We start from the raw sequence: 18991 nt of genomic DNA, 5'->3' as shown, positions 1-18991 counted from the left end.
CTCAGGTTTTTTTGGTAGTCTCACCTTTTTGAAGACGATGGGCTCCTCGTCCCACACCGGGTTGACGGCGTTGTTGTTCTGAGAGGTTTTAGTTTTCAGGGCTTTCCTCCTGGTGTCTGCAGGAAGACCGAACATGTCCGCCTCCACATACACACCCACGCGCTTCTCAGTGAGAAACTGTCCTGAAATCACCTGGATCACACAGACAAGGAGACGTTTCAATAAATACACCTAACATGTAATTGAGAGGTACAGGAATGAGTCAGACTAAAAACCCTCACATGAGTCTAGATATTTTTGTTAGAAGCCCAAAAGTAGATTTACCGCTGCTGAATCCAAAAATGGCGGTTTCTAACAAGTGTTTAGTAATGGATTTTTGATTTCTGAAAACTCTAAAGTCTAAGTTTCCAATGAGGAACTGCAGCACTTATTGCCACAACCGATTCCATTGACAAAACCAGTCATTTTAACGTGCAGATAATGGGAGTTTCTGCTTTAACTCTACCTTGATTGGCTAGTTACGTGACTTTGGTGAATCCAAACCAAAGTCACACAGGAACACAAACTAACAACTAACCTATATAGACTGTGCACCAAAAACTCCTGTGAAAAACTATTAGTTTTGGCAAAGGAGTCAGGTGGCTTTGGCGAGAGCATTTATGGATGTAACACCATTCATAAACCTACATTGATGTTGGCTTTTCCTTCAGGGTGTTTTGCTGCTTCCCTGTTCACAAAAGTGCATTGATCAGTTTCTGTGCAGCCATTACTGTGTATTTCTCCAAACTAGGGCTTGGGTTTAGATAAATACCTCAAACGACCCCACTTCAAACTCTCTGAAATCCAGAGTGGAGTACAAATACTTCGTTACTGTACTTAATTACATTTTTCTGGTATCATTACTTTACTCCACGACTTATTTTTCTGACGACTTTTTACTTTGACTTCTCACATTTTGAACACAAATACCTGTACTTTCTACTTCTTACACTTTGAACACAAATACCTGTACTTTCTACTTCTTACATGTTGAACACAATACCTGTACTTTCTACTTCTTACACTTTGAACACAAATACCTGTACTTTCTACTTCTTACACTTTGAACACAAATACCTGTACTTTCTACTTCTTACACTTTGAACACAAATACCTGTACTTTCTACTTCTTACATGTTGAACACAAATACCTGTACTTTCTACTTCTTACATGTTGAACCCAAATACCTGTACTTTCTACTTCTTACATGTTGAACACAAATACCTGTACTTTCTACTTCTTACATGTTGAACACAAATACCTGTACTTTCTACTTCTTACATGCTGAACTCAAATACCTGTACTTTCTACTTCTTACATGTTGAACACAAATACCTGTACTTTCTACTTCTTACATGTTGAACTCAAATACCTGTACTTTCTACTTCTTACATGTTGAACACAAATACCTGTACTTTCTACTTCTTACATGTTGAACTCAAATACCTGTACTTTCTACTTCTTACATGCTGAACACAAATACCTGTACTTTCTACTTCTTACATGTTGAACTCAAATACCTGTACTTTCTACTTCTTACATGTTGAACCCAAATACCTGTACTTTCTACTTCTCACATGTTGAACCCAAATACCTGTACTTTCTACTTCTACATGTTGAACCCAAATACCTGTACTTTCTACTTCTTACATGTTGAACTCAAATACCTGTACTTTCTACTTCTCACATTTTCCAAACAGCTGGTTCCTTTAGTCTGAATGTGTGTTTGGTGGCGTGATCATTATTCTTTAGAGTCATTGCGTGCCTATTGATTTGAACACGATCCGTGTATCCATCATTTCCTGCTCTTCTCTAAAGAAGAGGGACCAATGGAAACGTTGTCATGTTGCCGTTGTTCAGCATGGAAACATTCATTAGCTAACAATGACATTATTGTTCTATTCATATAAAGGGAGGTCAGGTACTCTTTAAAACAGCTGCTAGTTATGGGTACTTTTTACTGAAGTACATTTCAAAGCCCTCTTTACTTTTACTTGAGTAAAGAAGTTTAGTCAGTACTTCTACTTTTATCAGAGTATTTAAACATGTACTTCTACTTGAGTAAAGGGTGTGTGTACTTTTGCCATCTCTGTTGAACTGTCCCTTTAAAGAGGAAAGTACCTTCACAGAGAGGGTGTTAGCCACGATGCCGTCCACCGTGTTTTCTGCAAAAGGGTCGAAGTGTTTGTCCGGTCGCCTCATGAACTCCGGCTTCAGTCTGTAGCCGCTGCGACCGTTATACTCAAACATGAAGAGATTCAGCTGCATGGACAAATCTGGAACAAAAAGATAATATTAAGCTAAGTACAAACCTTTCGCAATGCGGTTAAATAAATCAGTAAAAAATAAAAGTTACAATATAATTGTATATGAGCTATCAGTCCAAAAGAGCATTGCATCCAGTAAAATACATTATTTTAGCATCCCACCCATAGCTGCTTGAATTCCGAGTTTTGATGCTTTAAATTTATGAAAATCTTGAAAATCTTAAGTCAATTGAACTTGTACTGATTTTGGATGCATTTTGGGTTGAACGAAATTAAGTGCAGTGTTTGCAATGTCCTTTCATCTTAATTTCAAGTGGTCAAATATGTATTAAGTATATTGAAGTATTGTTGATAAATTGTATAACACTGACTATTGCCCCGGCCACACGAGGACGAAAACAGTTGTTTGCGTTACTGTTTAGTGTCATATAGACCGTTCGGCCACAAGAGGACGACCGAATACGGCACTAAACGACTGCGGAAACGATAACGGGTCCCAAGGTGGATAGAACGGCATACGCAACGCTCTGGGGGGTCAAACAGCTCCGTGTGTACGCCCTATACGATCATTTTCTGATAATGATGAGGCAATAGCCCCGCCTCTTCCCACCTCTGCTGCTCACCCCCGCGTCAAAGTAAACTGCACACTGAATTCAGATTATTTATCTTTCTCTCGATATGGACATAAACGCGAGTGAAGTCTAATCTGACAGGACGGAGACACCTCTCAAACTACCTAAACTAGTTATAAATATGTTTATTTTTTTACTGTCGGCCGGGTCACTCATTACTGGATCAGCTGCTGCATGAGACGGACACTGGCGCTGTCCAAAGAGAGGGAGGAAAAAGAGAGGCTCCGTGTATTTTATTATTATATTATATAGAGTCTGTTATTCATTTGTTTTAAAGCTCAATAAATAACAAAGAAGACCTTTGACCGGCACTTTTATAATTTTGTCGGAAGATTTAAACTTTAATACACGTTTACTGGCGAAAAACTCTGCCCGGTTCCCTCGGCCCCCACCGCGGAGAATAAACAGAAGGGCAACCATGACAACCATGCTTCTTCGCTGCTTTTGTGGAGGAAGTTACAGCGCCACGTACAGGCTCCTGCATATGTACTGCAGCTTCTCCAGCGGTTGGAGCTAAACGGAGCGGTCTCGTGTGGGCAGACACTATCCGGTGAATATTGCGTGTTGACGGAAGCTTTTTTGCGATTGCGTTTGCGTTAATCCTATGCGTTTAGCCGTTTTCGTCCTCGTGTGGCCGGGGCATATGTTTTCACTACGGTTCAAGAAACCTACTTGCCCCTATAAACATTGTTATATCAATTAGTGATCAGATAACAACAATAGACTTAATTAAAGTCATGTGTAAATTAGTTGGTATATTTTCCCATATTCTCTAGCGCCCACCTGCTGCCATTTTTGCCTGAGTGTCTAGATTTAGTTGCCTGAAAATACTTTTAATTATTCAGGGAACTCTTGTTCGCAGAGGTAAGGTTAATAAATCTGGTCGTTTATTATAAGCATTCTTCTAATGTGTCTTCTTTTCTTAGGAATTACTGGACATTTTAAGCACTTTATCCCTAAACATTTAAAGTTGACCTGAGCTCCCCATTGACATCAGAACAGCAGATAGCCTATCTTCCGGCGCAGACTGAAAACTCATCTCTTTCGACTCCACTTCGAGCGATAGAACTATTAACGAAACACTTTATAAGTGAAATAAAGGGCTGGCTTATCTAAAGCCAGTTGAGTAGCACTTGAAATGTTTTAGCTCTATGAAACCTGATGTACTTATATGATTCTGTTTTCTTCAAGTTTGTATCTTGTTGGTCGAATGCACTTATTGTAAGTTGCTTTGGATAAAAGCGTCAGCTAAATGTAATGTAATGTAATGTATTATATTGGAAACATATATTATAGGGCCATACCTATACAAAACATGTCTGTGAAGTTTTTTGCTTAAAATACCAAACAGATCACCCATTAGGCGCTTTCACACCAAGTACTTTGCCGTACTTAGTTCCCAGTACTTAGTTAATCGGAACTCTTTAGTTCACACCGGAATAAGTCCCTGGGGAAGGATTAGGCAAATTAAGCCGTCACTTCTTCTTCTTCTGCTTTGGGTTTACTGGCACGGCGTATACTCCCGGCCGGAAGTCCCCGGAGTTGGGGACTGGCTTCAGTACTTTAAAAAAAAAAAAAGAGGAGGCGGAGCTAATGCTGATCAGAATTCTACCGGAGATAAAGTTAAATTCTGCTGTGATAAAACGCCATCCTGTTCTAAACCACATCAAGGATTATTTCTGAAACAGTATGGAGCTCAAATGCTTTTTCTCTTGCGGGTTTATCACAAGGCGAGTTCCTTTTTTTATTTCCTGCTTTTTAAACACATGTGCTCTACAGTACAGGTTAGCTCTGAGTGTTAGCGAGGCTTGCTAATGTAAACAAAGACGAGATTACGTCCAAAACACGTCAGGCATTGTTTCTGATAGCAACTCTCTGTGGGTCCGCCGCCGATTTGACGTCATATCGGCTCACCTATAGTCTGGTAGTTGAGAGCCACGAGTTGACAGCCGGCATTCCAGAAAAGCTGCGGCATGAAGTTAGAGGAATCCACTCTGGTTCCTTTTGGGTAGATACGACTCAACTGGGATTTATTATATCTGGGTAATTAATGTAAGGTTAACAACAATTATGTTAAGTGAGAGAAAATATTTCTAAATCCCCATCTCAGGGAAAATATTTAATTTCAAAGAACAAAATAACAGCAAGACATCTTCCAGAGCACAAACATTTAAATAATTCATAAAAAAATAATCAATATTACTACAAATGCTACCACTAAAGCGCATCAGACCAAATGTACCAATACACTAGTTTTCTACACCTCTAATATAATAATAATACAAATAAACAATAATAATAACCGTATTATTTTTGACATTATTATGATTAATACAAAATTATAAAAAAGAAAAATAATACAATAAAAAAGAAAAATAATGATAATAATACATTTTAGAACTTTTTTTATAATAATATATTTATAAGTTATAAAATATATTGTACGCTATAAATGTACAGGTTAAAAATGATCTAAGAAATTGTTTTAGGTTAATAAATACTAATAAAAAGAAAAGAGAAGGGACACAAAGCATGGAAGCGGTTGCCATGGAGCGGCGTATCCTATAGTAACTGTTGCCAAGGATACTCCACAAACTCCACCGGTGTCTTTGTGAGATGCTCCAGAGCTTTGGTCTCCACGAAGGACGACATGTGGTGACAACGAGCTGCCTCTATACACACACACACACACACACACACACACACACACACACACACACACACACACACACACACACACACACACACACACACACACACACACACACACACACACACACACACACACACACACACACACACACACACACACACACACACACACACACACACACACACACACACACACACACACACACACACACACACACACACACACACACACACACACAAATATTGTTCAGCAATTGCCTTGGTTTCATCACGATTCCCATATTCTCTTTGTAAGGGATGGGAATGTGACGTAATCAACAAGAAGTCGGTCAATTTCAGCTCTTTGATTTAAAGGGGCCATATTCTGCTCATTTTCAGGTGTATATCAGTATGTAGTAGAGGTGGGACCAAGTCATTGTTTTGCAAGTCCGAGTCAAGTCTCAAGTCTTTGCGCTCAAGTCCGAGTCAAGTCTCAAGTCTTTGCGCTCTAGTCCAAGTCAAGTCTCAAGTCAGGATGGGCAAGTTCAAGTCAAGTCCAAGTCCTAAACTTTGACAAAACGAGTCATAAACAAGTCATTATGTGCTTTTCACCAAATGTAATGACATCGATCAACAGAATAATACTTAATAATCAAACTGCTCTTTATTAGTCACATTAATAATTTAATAATCCATTTTCTCTCTGCTGGTAAAGTAACGTGTGTTTTTCTATTTTGAGAGGGATCAGTAAGGTAAGGCTACTGTGACGGTTTGATTCAGAAGGAGTTTAATTGATAAGATCCCTGATGTTGAGGTGACCAGAATATTTATTTCCACTGTGTACAACATGTTATAAGGGACCCACAATCTATCTTTATGCAAGGGATAATGTGCAGGGAGGCGGTCTCTATGGGGAAGAGAACACCTGAATCTAGATCCCTCTGCAGGTGGTACTTTAACTATATTTTGATGCTAATACTTTTGTACTTTTACTTGTAACATTTTGAATGCAGGACTTTTTATTGTAACCGAGTATTCCTACACTCTGGTACTTTTACTCAAGTACAAGATCTGAACTTCTCGCACCTCTGACAATAAATCCTGAGTGGTTACCATAGAAAACCCTGCTCTGAAGGTTATTTTCATTTTATAAATCCTGCACTCAGCTTTGCTTTCTCCAATATCATTGAAAAGCAGCCAGATGCTGCTTCTTTTTTCGGTTTTCGCTCATTTCTTGACTTTTTCCGACGCACTTGCATTTAAATCCGTCTCCCCGTCGCTCTGTGCAGCTGGCCTGTACCACTACACCTGCTGTGCCCCCCACCCTTCTTTCACATAATGGTATGATCCTAGTGTGTCCTCGCATATGATTGGCCGCATGGTGGCCCAGCTAAATAAAGTCCCGCCCCTGCCTGCAAGGATTCTCAGCAAGAGTAGGAGCGGCTGAAGAGTCTGCTCTCCCCGACGGGAGTCTTCTCTTCTAGCGGCATCTCACGATCGGCGTGTTGGAGACCTCTGAATTAAATTATCAAGTCACCTCAAGTCAGAAGGCTCGAGTCCAAGTCAAGACCCGAGTCATTAGTGTTCAAGTCCAAGTCGAGTCGCAAGTGTTTTGTGATTTTGTCAAGTCGAGTCTCAAGTCATAAAATTAGTGACTCGAGTCCACACCTCTGGTATGTAGTGTCTCTACTTTAAAGAGTCCTCTCCTGCTGATGTTCAGGTGTATATCAGTATGTACTGCATCTACTTTAAAGAGTCCTCTCCTGCTGATGTTCAGGTGTATATCAGTATGTAGTGTCTCTACTTTAAAGAGTCCTCTCCTGCTGATGTTCAGGTGTATATCAGTATGTAGTGTCTCTACTTTAAAGAGTCCTCTCCTGCTGATGTTCAGGTGTATATCAGTATGTAGTGTCTCTACTTTAAAGAGTCCTCTCCTGCTGATGTTCAGGTGTATATCAGTATGTAGTGTCTCTACTTTAAAGAGTTCTCTCCTGCTGATGTTCAGGTGTATATCAGTATGTAGTGTCTCTACTTTAAAGAGTCCTCTCCTGCTGATGTTCAGGTGTATATCAGTATGTAGTCTACTTTAAAGAGTCCTCTCCTGCTGATGTTCAGGTGTATATCAGTATGTAGTGTCTCTACATGTCTCCATGCTTTAATGTTCAAAAAGCTCTTTATTTTTCTCATACTGCCTGTGCTGCTGCACCTCTTTTCACCCTCTGTCCGAAACCAGAGCCGAGTTTGGGAATAAACTAACCATTGGTCAGCTGGCTGGCTATTTGCATGCACAAAAACCTACAGGAAAGGGAACACTCCAAAGAGCATAATAGGGACTTTTTAAAGTTATAGTATGTTTCTCTGTTGGAGAAGCGTTAGGATATTCATGCTTAAACTACACTGTGTGCATATGACAATAAAGCCTTTAAATCTTTGAATCAATGGGTTCACACAGAGAAACAGCTGCTGTGTGATAGTACATTCATATCAAAGATTATTCTCAAGGTGTGAAATGTTGATCCTCTGCAGATAGAGCTGAAGCATGACATCCAGCTTTGTGGGAGAACTGTCTTATGAATTGTGTTGCAGAGAGAAAAGTGTAAATCAACGTGTGTGTGATCAGCTTTTCTCACTCTTTGAAGCTTCGAAGGAGTTGAACTTGGTTGGCTGGACGTAGTTCACCAGCGTGGACATCTCCTCGGTGGCCACGGCCTCGCGCTCTGCTGAGCCCTGACACAGATACACAGGATAAACAAGTTAAAGAGGGACATTTCTGTTGGGAAAATACTGAATGTACTGTTTCTATATCAGAGTAGCACATGATAACAGAGGCCCTACGTAACTGTGTACATAACCAGATGTATGATTACATGGATGACGCTCATGAGACACTGTTTTAGACATATGATAGCTATGTTCCAACGATTAACATGATGACTCAGCCCCTAGGGAGATACACATATGACTGTGATGTTTATTGCTTACGCAGGCCTAAGCTAATCTGAACTAATGCCAGAATACTGCTTTGAACCGGTATACATGTGTAACCCCTAGATTCCACCGGGTCCATCTGTGCCGTGTTACGGCTAAGTGTTACCAATAAAATGCAGCAACACATCTTTGATTCATGTCGTTTATAACTGGAATATTACAATTATGATTAACTTTGTCTGTACAAAGTAGCCTGTCCAGGAAATATGCCCAACTCAACAAAAGCTGTGAGCCGGCTCGCAAGACGCTCCGCTTCTGAAACGTGCCCGGTAGGGTTTGGGTTTGACGCTATAGGAGGTCGGAACAAAACCGCGGCGCAGCCGTAACACGGCGCAGGCGGACCCGGTGGAATCCCGGGGTAACACCCTCTCTTGTATATAAGCATGTCGAGGACACTATTCGGGGAACTATTTGTCCCATGCAGCTCTGTATGTGATGACTACTTCCATTCTTGCAAGGATAATAAATACATGTATCCTGATATTGAAGCTCAAGCCGGTGACGAGTGATATTTTCCTAACAATCCATTATATTTAAATCTGTGGTTAAATGGTCTGATTGATGCATGTACTGGGGTAATGTTGGAAGTGAAGTTTCAGCAGATTGATTTGGTCCAACAAATTGTGGTCAGGAATTTTTGAACACTTAAAAAGTACAGCATTATGCATCAGCATCTGACAGAAATACAAACACAAAACAAGAGTGAACAGAATTACAATGACATTTCCACACCTCCTCAAACCTCATTGTCTTGGTATTATTAGCTTTTATGAAATATCTCAAAGTAGGGTTTTGTATAATTGATCTGTTCATTTATATCATTCAAATAAAATCTTAAACTAGGTTTTCTAAAAAGTAATTGCAAAGTAGCCCAACACTACAAACAATGATTAAAAGGTTGCTCTAGTGAAGTGACAATTTAAAAACACAAAATAATACAATCTCTACCTCATATTAATATTTTATAAATATATCAGTACCTAATTGTTTGCGTGACTTGGTCTACTGTTATCTTCTTTTTTTAAACTTTCTTTGTATTTATTTTTTATTTTGTGTAAAGGAATAATGTGCAACGAAACAGGTGAATGGATACAGAGCTATAGAGGACAGCAATGATTGGTGTATTTTTATGTAAACAAAATGATTAAAAGTAAATTATCATAGCTTGTAAGAGCTCAGACCCACTGAAAAATTTAGGACAAGAAAAAGAAAATAACATTAGACATTAAGAACAAACAACAACAAAAATAACAACAGGAAATAGCAAGTATTAACAACAACATTTACAGTACATAAAACAACAATGGCATACACAATTAACAATGAAAATCAACAATGTTTATTGACATTCAGTGAGGGCGAGCGGCCTCACTGACCTTTTTACCATCATCATCTTCATCATCATCCTCTTCCTCACTCTCAGCCTCCATCTCTGTTAAAATTAAAGTTAAACAAGTCTTCATCCTCATCGACTCTTCATCCACTGTTCTTCGTTTGTACACATCAAACAGCTGTAAACCTGACCCTGTGTGTTCGGCTTAAAGAGGGAATAAAACACCGTCATACACACACTCCACTTTATCAAAGTAACCCGGAGAAGATTATCGTGAAATCATTTGCACTTGACTTGCAATTTGTTGTCGTTTGAATAATAACGAGGAGTTCTGCCTGTGGAAATATATGTTTGTTTGAGGAAATCCTTACACAATTTACATAAAGGTTTTCCATATTTCCAAAACACATTTTCACATCGCTCCGGTGAGACTAGCCGCTTTCACACCAAGTACTTAGTGCCAGAACTTAGTGCCCCCATAGAACTAAGTACAGATCGCGTTCACACCGGAATAAGTTCTCTGGGGGAAGATTACGCAAATGAAGCCGCTTACGTCACTTCTTCTTCTTCTGCTTTGGGTTTACTGGCAGGCCGCAAATCACTTCACGGCGTATACTGCCACCCGAAGTCCCCGGAGTTGGGGACTGGCGTCAGTAGAAGCTGCTGGGACTCCCAGCAGCTTCTACTGAAGCCTTCCGAGTAAATCGCCAGAACGCCGACACCTCCTCATCTCCATCTCCAGCTTCAGGGATTACTCGACACACGCTCCGAAGCCTCGGCGCAATACGTAACATCACTATCGCCAGAACGCCGACACCTCCTCATCACTCCACCGCTCCCATGTTTTCTTTTGTGTTGCCATAAATTAGTCTCTCTGCGTTGGTGCGCGGGGCTAATGCTAATGATGCTAATCCCAGCAAATACAATGGCGGCTTCACAACACTTTTCAGAGTTTTACGGGGCGTGGTTTGCAATCCGCCCAGCCAATCGAAATTGGTACTTTTTTCTCCCCAGGATAGTCCCACCTCTCTAGCAGGCACTACAAATGGGGGTAAAAGTTATCGGAACTAAGTTCTCTTTTTGGTGTGAACGCAAAATTCCAGGCACTAAAGGAACTAAACGGGAAAAGTACTCCGGTGTGAACGCGCCTTAGGTCAACAATTGGGTAAAGAATTAATACAATTTATAGGAAAAATTCAGATACAAGAAAACAGCTGATCAAATATCTTTAAATCATAATCCAGACACTACATGGCAGGGATACATTATAATAGGAATGCGTCATTTAGATGATATGGATAATTACCTGCTTTGGATACCAATAAAAAAACGGATTATTCACAACCTTTTCTTTTTGCAAACCAAATATAACTGACATCACTATTGTAAACGCTTTTATTTCATTCATTGTTCCTAGTAAAGTAGAGAAATATTGCATTTGTCCAAGAATAATTTGACATGGCCTAAAAAACATTCTTTAAAAAAAAGCCTTTGATTAAACTTGTGTTTCTATTACGCCTCTTGTAGCACTTTGAGATTACTTTTAGCAATGAAAGCTGCTTTACAAATAAAATGTTTTATTATTATTATTGACTGCAGGGGCTGGAATCAAACCCAAAACCTTACGATCGAAAGATGACTCCCTCACAGCCACGGCAACAAGTGTGAATGTTTTATCTGCAAGAATCAACATTTTCTTTGCTTTTGGCAAACATTATAATCATTCCTGTGCGGACAAAAACAAACAAAATATTTGTTGTGTGGACTGGTGGCTGGAGAGGTGCCAGCTCACCAGTTTCAAAGTATCTTTGAGCAAGGCACTGAACCCCTAACTCCTCCCTGGCGTCGAAAAAAGCAGCACCTTCACTCTGACGCCTCTCCATAAATGTTTGTGTGCATTTGAACAATTTTGCAGCTCAGAGAAATCCCGGTTCCTTCCACCCTGTTTTGTGTTTTCCTACAAAGCCTGTGAGTGTGTGGCAGCAGATTTCAGATGGATCTAAAGGCTGAAGGAGTCCTTTTGTCTTGTGTCTTTCTTACCTCCCGTGTTGTTGCTAGGAGACGCCGATTCGTGGCTCTGATTGGCCGCAAGGTCCACCAGTCGTTTGGTGTCCGTGTTAGCCGAGGGTTTGTGGGATTTCTTGTTTTTGATGAGAATTTTTCCCATCAGCTCCTGAGGACTGGGCAGAGGGACGCCTGCCTCCAGCTACACACACACACACACACACACACACACACACACACACACACACACACACACACACACACACACACACACACACACACACACACCACACACACACACACACACACACACACACACACACACACACACACACACACACACACACACACACACACACACACACACACACACACACACACACACACACACACACACACACACACACACACACACACACACGCACACGCACACACACACACACACACAATGAAGATGATTATTAATATCCATAAAGGTGGTTAGCTAAAAACATAATTAAATGCATTATGCCACATTCTTCCTGTGTGTGTTACTTACAGGGTATTTGTCCAGAGGGTCGATCAGCAGCGCATCCCCGAAAATAGATTGACAGTATTCAGCCATTTTAGCCTGTTGCTTCGAACTGTTGGTGACATAAAGATAAGATGGATAGATACATAGTTAGAAAAGATACATGGATAGAAATCTTAAATTTGAATCCATCTCTCGGATAAATCAGAAGTAAATAATGAGATTCTCACGAATCCACGTGGTTTTCAAAGGAGAGTATGACGGGGAAAGGTGAGGTCTTGAAAGCACACTCTGCAATCGCTTCAAGCACTTCCTGAAACATAAAAACAACACAATTAGCAAAACACTTAGAGCATTTTTAGCGTATACCTAAAAAAACGAAAGCTAACCAAATATGCAAGTCAGGCCACTTAGGTAAAGGAGAACATGGAAAGTTATCAATTTGCCTTTAAACTACTCAATTCTGAACATATCTAATGCAAATTGAGTACATGTTCAAGCAGATAACACCATACAAATAAAAAGCAGGTTCACAGATTTGGAACAACAGAAGATCTGTTCCAGGAAATCAAAGAGATTGGAAAACATTGGTCATTTTTGACTCCCACGTTTTTTTTTCTGGAGACCTTGTGATGCCAACTTCAGGATCCACTACAGAATTACTGCACCATCTCACACACACACACACACACACACACACACACACACACACACACACACACACACACACACACACACACACCACACACACACACACACACACACACACACACACACCACACACACACACACACACACACACACACACACACACACACACACACACACACACACACACACACACACACACACACACACACACACACCTTGAAGGGGATCTCCGAGGTCATGGTGAAGCCGTGTGTGATGACCGGTTCCTCCTCCGCCGTCCGTCCTTTCCAGACGTCTAACTCCACGCAGCGGCACCCGGCCAGCAGAACCTGCCGGTACATCTCCACCGAGGAGCTGCCGGCCAGCTGACCCGCTGACACACACCAGGAGATTCATTTTATTCATCCCAAATAAAGATGTCGTTTTGTTACAGTAGCATAGGCATTACACATGAGTTAAAAATACAATGATGTGGCACCTGCTTTGAATCTTACATATTTTGTATCTGTTATATAAAAAAGATAGCTTCTAGAATATTTATAGGAAGTCCAAATGTGGCTTTTTTTGTTTTTAAGATTATATTATATATACTCGACTGATCCCAAATCAGTTGTTTTGTTACAACAGTATGTGAACAAGATATAGCCTTTACATTGAAAATAAAACAATATAAAAAAATGAACATCAACTTGTTATATATACCTATCAACAGTAGGACGATATAGAGTACAATTTATAAAATATACGAAGAGTAAGAATACACTGGAAATAATATATATATTTGAAAATAAAACTGTGTGTGTGTGTGTGTGTGTGTGTGTGTGTGTGTGTGTGTGTGTGTGTGTGTGTGTGTGTGTGTACCTGTCAGGTATGTGTTGTGTGAGGAGTTGATGATGTAGTGTGACAGGGGAAAGCTCATGTCTTCAGACTGATCCAGTTTCTCCGGAGGGATGATCCCGTTCTCATCACTGGAGAGATAACTGGAGAGAGCCTGCAGGGAGATCAAGCCTACCACACACACACACACACACACACACACACACACACACACACACACACACACACACACACACACACACACACACACACACACACACACACACACACACACACACCACACACACACACACACACACACACACACACACACACACCACACACACACACACCACACACACACCACACACACACACACACACACACACACACACACACACACACACACACACACACACAGTGAGAATATGGTAAACCCTCTTTTTAAATATCTTTTAGACATGTTGTTGTTTTTGAAAGTATTTATATGACAGAAATACTCAGTCACATGTCCTGCTATCTAATTAAGACGAGGTATACAAGTGTGTGTGTGTGTGTGTGTACCTTTCTTCAGCTGGTCCTGGTCCTGCTGGTGTCTCTCCATCACAGAGTGAGTCTGTGCAGGCCGGAGGGGGGGGTAGAGAATCTCATTGAGGCGGGGGTCTCTCTGCTTGTTGTTGATGAAGTCGGTCATCTGATCCAGAGTCAGCGTCCTGTCACCCCACCCTCTGCAGGACACAGGTCACACACACACACACACACACACACACACACACACACACACACACACACACACACACACACACACACACACACACACACACACACACACACACACACACACACACACACACACACACACACACACACACACACACACACACACACACACACAGCGTATCAGGTCTAAACCCACCAGACTCAAGGACAGTTTCAGCCCACCATAAGACTATTGAACACCTGAACTTTTTGAAAGAACATCCATAAACATTCATAATGTATCTAATATATCATTAAATGTACTTGTATATAGACTCTTCTTGAACTATTTCAATTGTATTTGTATTTACTTGCACATCTCAAAAACATTCTCTTGCACTATTGTATCTGTTTTATTTGTTCTATGTCCTTTATATATTCATGATGCACTGTTGGAGGCTTCAGTGTTTCATTGCCATATCTACACTGGAGCTAATGTGCACATGACAATAACGCCTTGAAACTTGAAACTATTAATGGGATGTCTACAGAACCTCAGAATAGCTTCCATATTGAAAATAGTAAAAAGATGCAGAAAAGGCTGTTTTCAGTCCCTCAAATGTGGAGATGTCCTTCTATCTGTTTTCTATCCTATTTAACTAAATATCCTATGATTTAGACTGATATTAAAACACATGTTAAGATATTCGATGCTGACTTTTTTTTTATAATACTATTACAATACAAATATGTTTTATACTGATTTATCTAGAAATGAATGTGCAGATTAATCTAATTGTTTATTGCAGCCCTAATGAAGACGTTTTCTGTTTGAAACTGAGCAAAGTTGTTATATTTTGAATCATAATGAAGTTAATCCCTTTATGTTTTTGATTTGTTCAGACAAAATGTAAAAGCGAAGGATGAACAGTTAGTGCTTGGACCTTATGGGTATAGGTATTTGCCTATTTAAAAACATGTTATGGACTAAATAGTTGGATATATCCCAGTGAATGATAGTATTTGCTGAACATAGAGAAATAAGAGTTAATACTGTAGTTTACACTTCAAAGTTACAGAGGCATCCTCTCTCTAATCCCTGTGTATAAGTGGCACAGAAGATGAATCATTATTCATCATCCTTCGCATATCAAAGAAATTACCCTGAAGCAAATAACACACTTGAAAAGCATGAAAGCTTGTGTAACAGTAATAAGTATTTGAGCTGCTCAGAGGTCAGTGGATCTGTAAATCTAAAGAGGACACAGTCTGCTCATTCTGAGGCTCATAATGTGTATGTAGTGTCTCTACATGTCTCCATGCTTTAATGTTCAAAAAGCTCTTTATTTCTCTCATACTGCAGCACCCTCTGTCTGAAACCAGAGCTCAGTCTGCTCTGATTGGTTAGCTGGCCGGCTCTGTTGTGATTGGTCAACCGCTTAGAGATGAGAAGTCCCCGGCCGGAAGTCCCCGGAGTTGAGGACTGGCTTCAGTAGAAGCTGCTGGGACTCCCAGCAGCTTCTACTGAAGCCTTCCGACTAAATCGCCAGATAGTGATGGCGAGATGAAGCCTTATGAAGCTTTGAAGCTTTCCAGCCAATTGGTTCGCAAAAGGGTTCATCTCATGAGGCTTCATCATGGGCTTCATTTGAACACAAACCCCCTGTTGGTCAACGTGTGTAAAACAGGCAGATTGGACATCTCAACAGTGTGCTCCATCATCTCATACCGAGTTCCATTGAGTAAAGCCTTAGAATAACTCTAAACAACGAACATTAAATCATATTTTCATGTCAACAATATTGTATTTATTCAAGTTGAATGATTGTGATTGAAAAGCCTAAAGAGCCTGGTAAACATTACAAATAGGGATTTGTATTCCTTAATAATATTCGTAAACGTAACCATGTTGTAGCCTGAGAAAGGCTAAACCATATCAAAGAATACATTTATTAACTACATTATCTCATTTAGCTGTAGCTTTTATAAACAAGAAAAAATACGTATTGTTCAGTCGTTGAACCAGGGACCCTGCGGTCGTGAGTCAACTGCTTTCCAGCTGAGCCACAGCACACACACTGAATATCACTGAAAACACTGCAGCATATTTATTCCTGTATTTATTCATGTTTTTATTCCTACATTTATTTATGCTTGTATCTATTTATACTTATGACATGTTCCGACCTCTATAAGTGAGGGTCTGAGCTCTTTTAATTCCATCGTGTCTACGGGCCCGGGTACAGGAGGAGTAATATGGTTCTTATTATTCTTTCACACACAGTGACGTCACAAGCTACCCACAATGCAACACGCACCATATAAATATATATAAATGCGCCATTTTCCTGGAGGTGCTAATATCCTGGAAGTGCAAATATAAACAGCTAGCTAACGTAGCCAGGCAGAGCGCAGTAGGTTTTTTTTCTGAATTAACGACCGAAGAAATCGCTGCATGTCTTCGGATTACATCTCTGGACTTGAGGGGTGTGCTCTAGGTCGTTACCAGCGTAAACTAGAGCTGTGTGGGTTGTTACAGACTGCCTGCAGATGTATGGAAAAACGACAGTGGCCTTCGTCGATTTTGGCTGCATCTACGTCTATCTTCTGGAAACACTAGGTGAATACCCCACTTGTCACAATAATATTATCATGCCATTGCATATATGTGGTATTTTAGAGTTGACTCGATATTGATTAAGGCAATAGACTATGCTATTCAGTACAGGAAGCTTAGCAACACCTAGACGGTGTACGGCTGCTTGCACCTCGCGTAAAACGGCGCAGACCGGAAGTACGGTGTCGCGCTCGGCCCCAATACCCGTATGTGTGTGTGAAAGAATACATCCATGGGTATTATGAGCGTTGTGGTTCAACGGTTCAACCGATCTGAATCGCTTCCTGAAGCAGTCACGTGGTATCGACAGGCAGCGAGGCTTCGTTTGTCATTGATGACGTCACTGGCCCAAAACGATACAAGCCTCGATACAAGGTTCACAAAAAGCTTCAGGGATTACTCGACACACGCTCCGAAGCCTCGGCGCAATATGTAACATCACTATCGCCAGAACGCCGACACCTCCTCATCTCCACCGCTCCCATGTTTTCTTTTGTTTTGCCATAAGTTAGTCTCTCTCCGTTGGTGCACAGGGCTAATGCTAATAATGCTAATGCCAGCAAATACAATGGCGGCTTCAAAAAAACTTTTCAGAGTTTTACGGGGCGTGGTTTGCAATTCGCCCAGCCAATCGAAATTGGTACTTTTTTCTCCTCAGGATAGTCCCACCTCTCTAGCAGGGACTAAAAATGGGGGTAAAAGTTCTCTGAACTAAGTTCTCTTTTTGGTGTGAACGCAAAATTCCAGGCACTAAAGGAACTAAACGGGAAAAGTACAGGGAAAAGTACTCCGGTGTGAAAGCGCCTTATGTTACGATATAAACAAAGGAGTCCAATGGAGGTATTTAAGGCAAGGGGGGGATTTTAGGCTTTGCAGACCATTAACATGCACAAAAACCTATTTAACACACTACAGGAAAGGCATGGGCCTCTTTGAGATATAAACGTACTGCAGTTTGAAGATGCTGCTGAGCTCAGGACGAGGACACAGGCTCTCCAAAAAGCTCCTGTAGATTTCCGGTGTGAAGTCCTCCAGTTTGATGCTGTCCCCCTGTCAGAAATATAGGACACGGACATTAACATCAGCACATTTTTTAATTAGCAAGAACTGGAGCTATCGGTGTGTCAGCTTCACTGTGTTTCATCCTCTCTCTCCCTCCTGTGAAAAACATGTTTTAACCATGAAAATAATCAAACATTTCTCAACATCTTTAATTTATTTCTTCTCATATAAAACTATGCTTTCACAGGAATATTAAATGTGAGATTCAGTATGAAGTGAGTTTTTCCGCTTTTCACTGGTTGCTTTAAAACTCAATGACCCAGATATTTTATTCTCCACTCCATGCACTGTGAGTCATTCTGGACCCAAAGCATCAGACAAAGAACTCGACATATAGAATGTAAAATGGAGAAAAAAGAAGGCTAGACTTGAAAGAGACAGAGCTTGAGGTAAAATATATTTTTTCTCTTCCTCTCAGAGAGAAGTACCTGAGTGCCAGCCGTGATGAGAGCTGTTTGAATCATCTAGACCAGTGTTTTTCAAAGTGGGGGCCCCGACCCCCCGGGGGGCCGCCAGGGGGCACCAGGGGGGTCACAACGTTTGAGGGAAACAGGATTTTTTTTTTTTTTTAAAGTTTAATTATTATTTTATTTTTTTAGATGTTATTAATAACTGTATATATATATATATCAATCTATGTGTCCTTTGATGCCAATCTTTTAATATTTTTTGTTTTTTTAATCACACAACCGCCCTTCAAGCCAATCAGAATTTTGTTGAGGAAATATTATTTTGCAAAG

At 40.5% G+C, this 18991-nt stretch overlaps 1 protein-coding gene across 2 annotated transcripts in view; it reads right to left on the bottom strand.

Moving 5' to 3' along the window:
- Positions 1-24: 24 nt before the first annotated feature.
- Positions 25-18991, bottom strand: part of LOC117545410 (1-phosphatidylinositol 4,5-bisphosphate phosphodiesterase beta-1-like) — a gene marked incomplete at its 3' end in the record, with an annotated part of 31791 nt that continues 12824 nt past the window's right edge. The window contains 13 exon segments of one of the 2 annotated variants that reach the window (XM_034215168.1): positions 25-192; positions 2162-2316; positions 4854-4978; positions 5527-5611; positions 8201-8297; positions 9935-10095; positions 11932-12097; positions 12434-12518; positions 12637-12719; positions 13273-13430; positions 13919-14065; positions 14438-14601; positions 18139-18239. In XM_034215168.1, the coding sequence (XP_034071059.1) occupies positions 25-192; positions 2162-2316; positions 4854-4978; positions 5527-5611; positions 8201-8297; positions 9935-10095; positions 11932-12097; positions 12434-12518; positions 12637-12719; positions 13273-13430; positions 13919-14065; positions 14438-14601; positions 18139-18239 (1695 nt within the window). 2 annotated transcript variants of the gene reach the window in all.

Source organism: Gymnodraco acuticeps, unplaced genomic scaffold (genome assembly GCF_902827175.1).
Source record: "Gymnodraco acuticeps unplaced genomic scaffold, fGymAcu1.1, whole genome shotgun sequence".
Classification (NCBI taxonomy): Eukaryota; Metazoa; Chordata; class Actinopteri; order Perciformes; family Bathydraconidae; genus Gymnodraco; species Gymnodraco acuticeps.
Note: the sequence above shows the minus strand (reverse complement) of the source record. Positions and strands in the feature narration are given on the sequence as shown.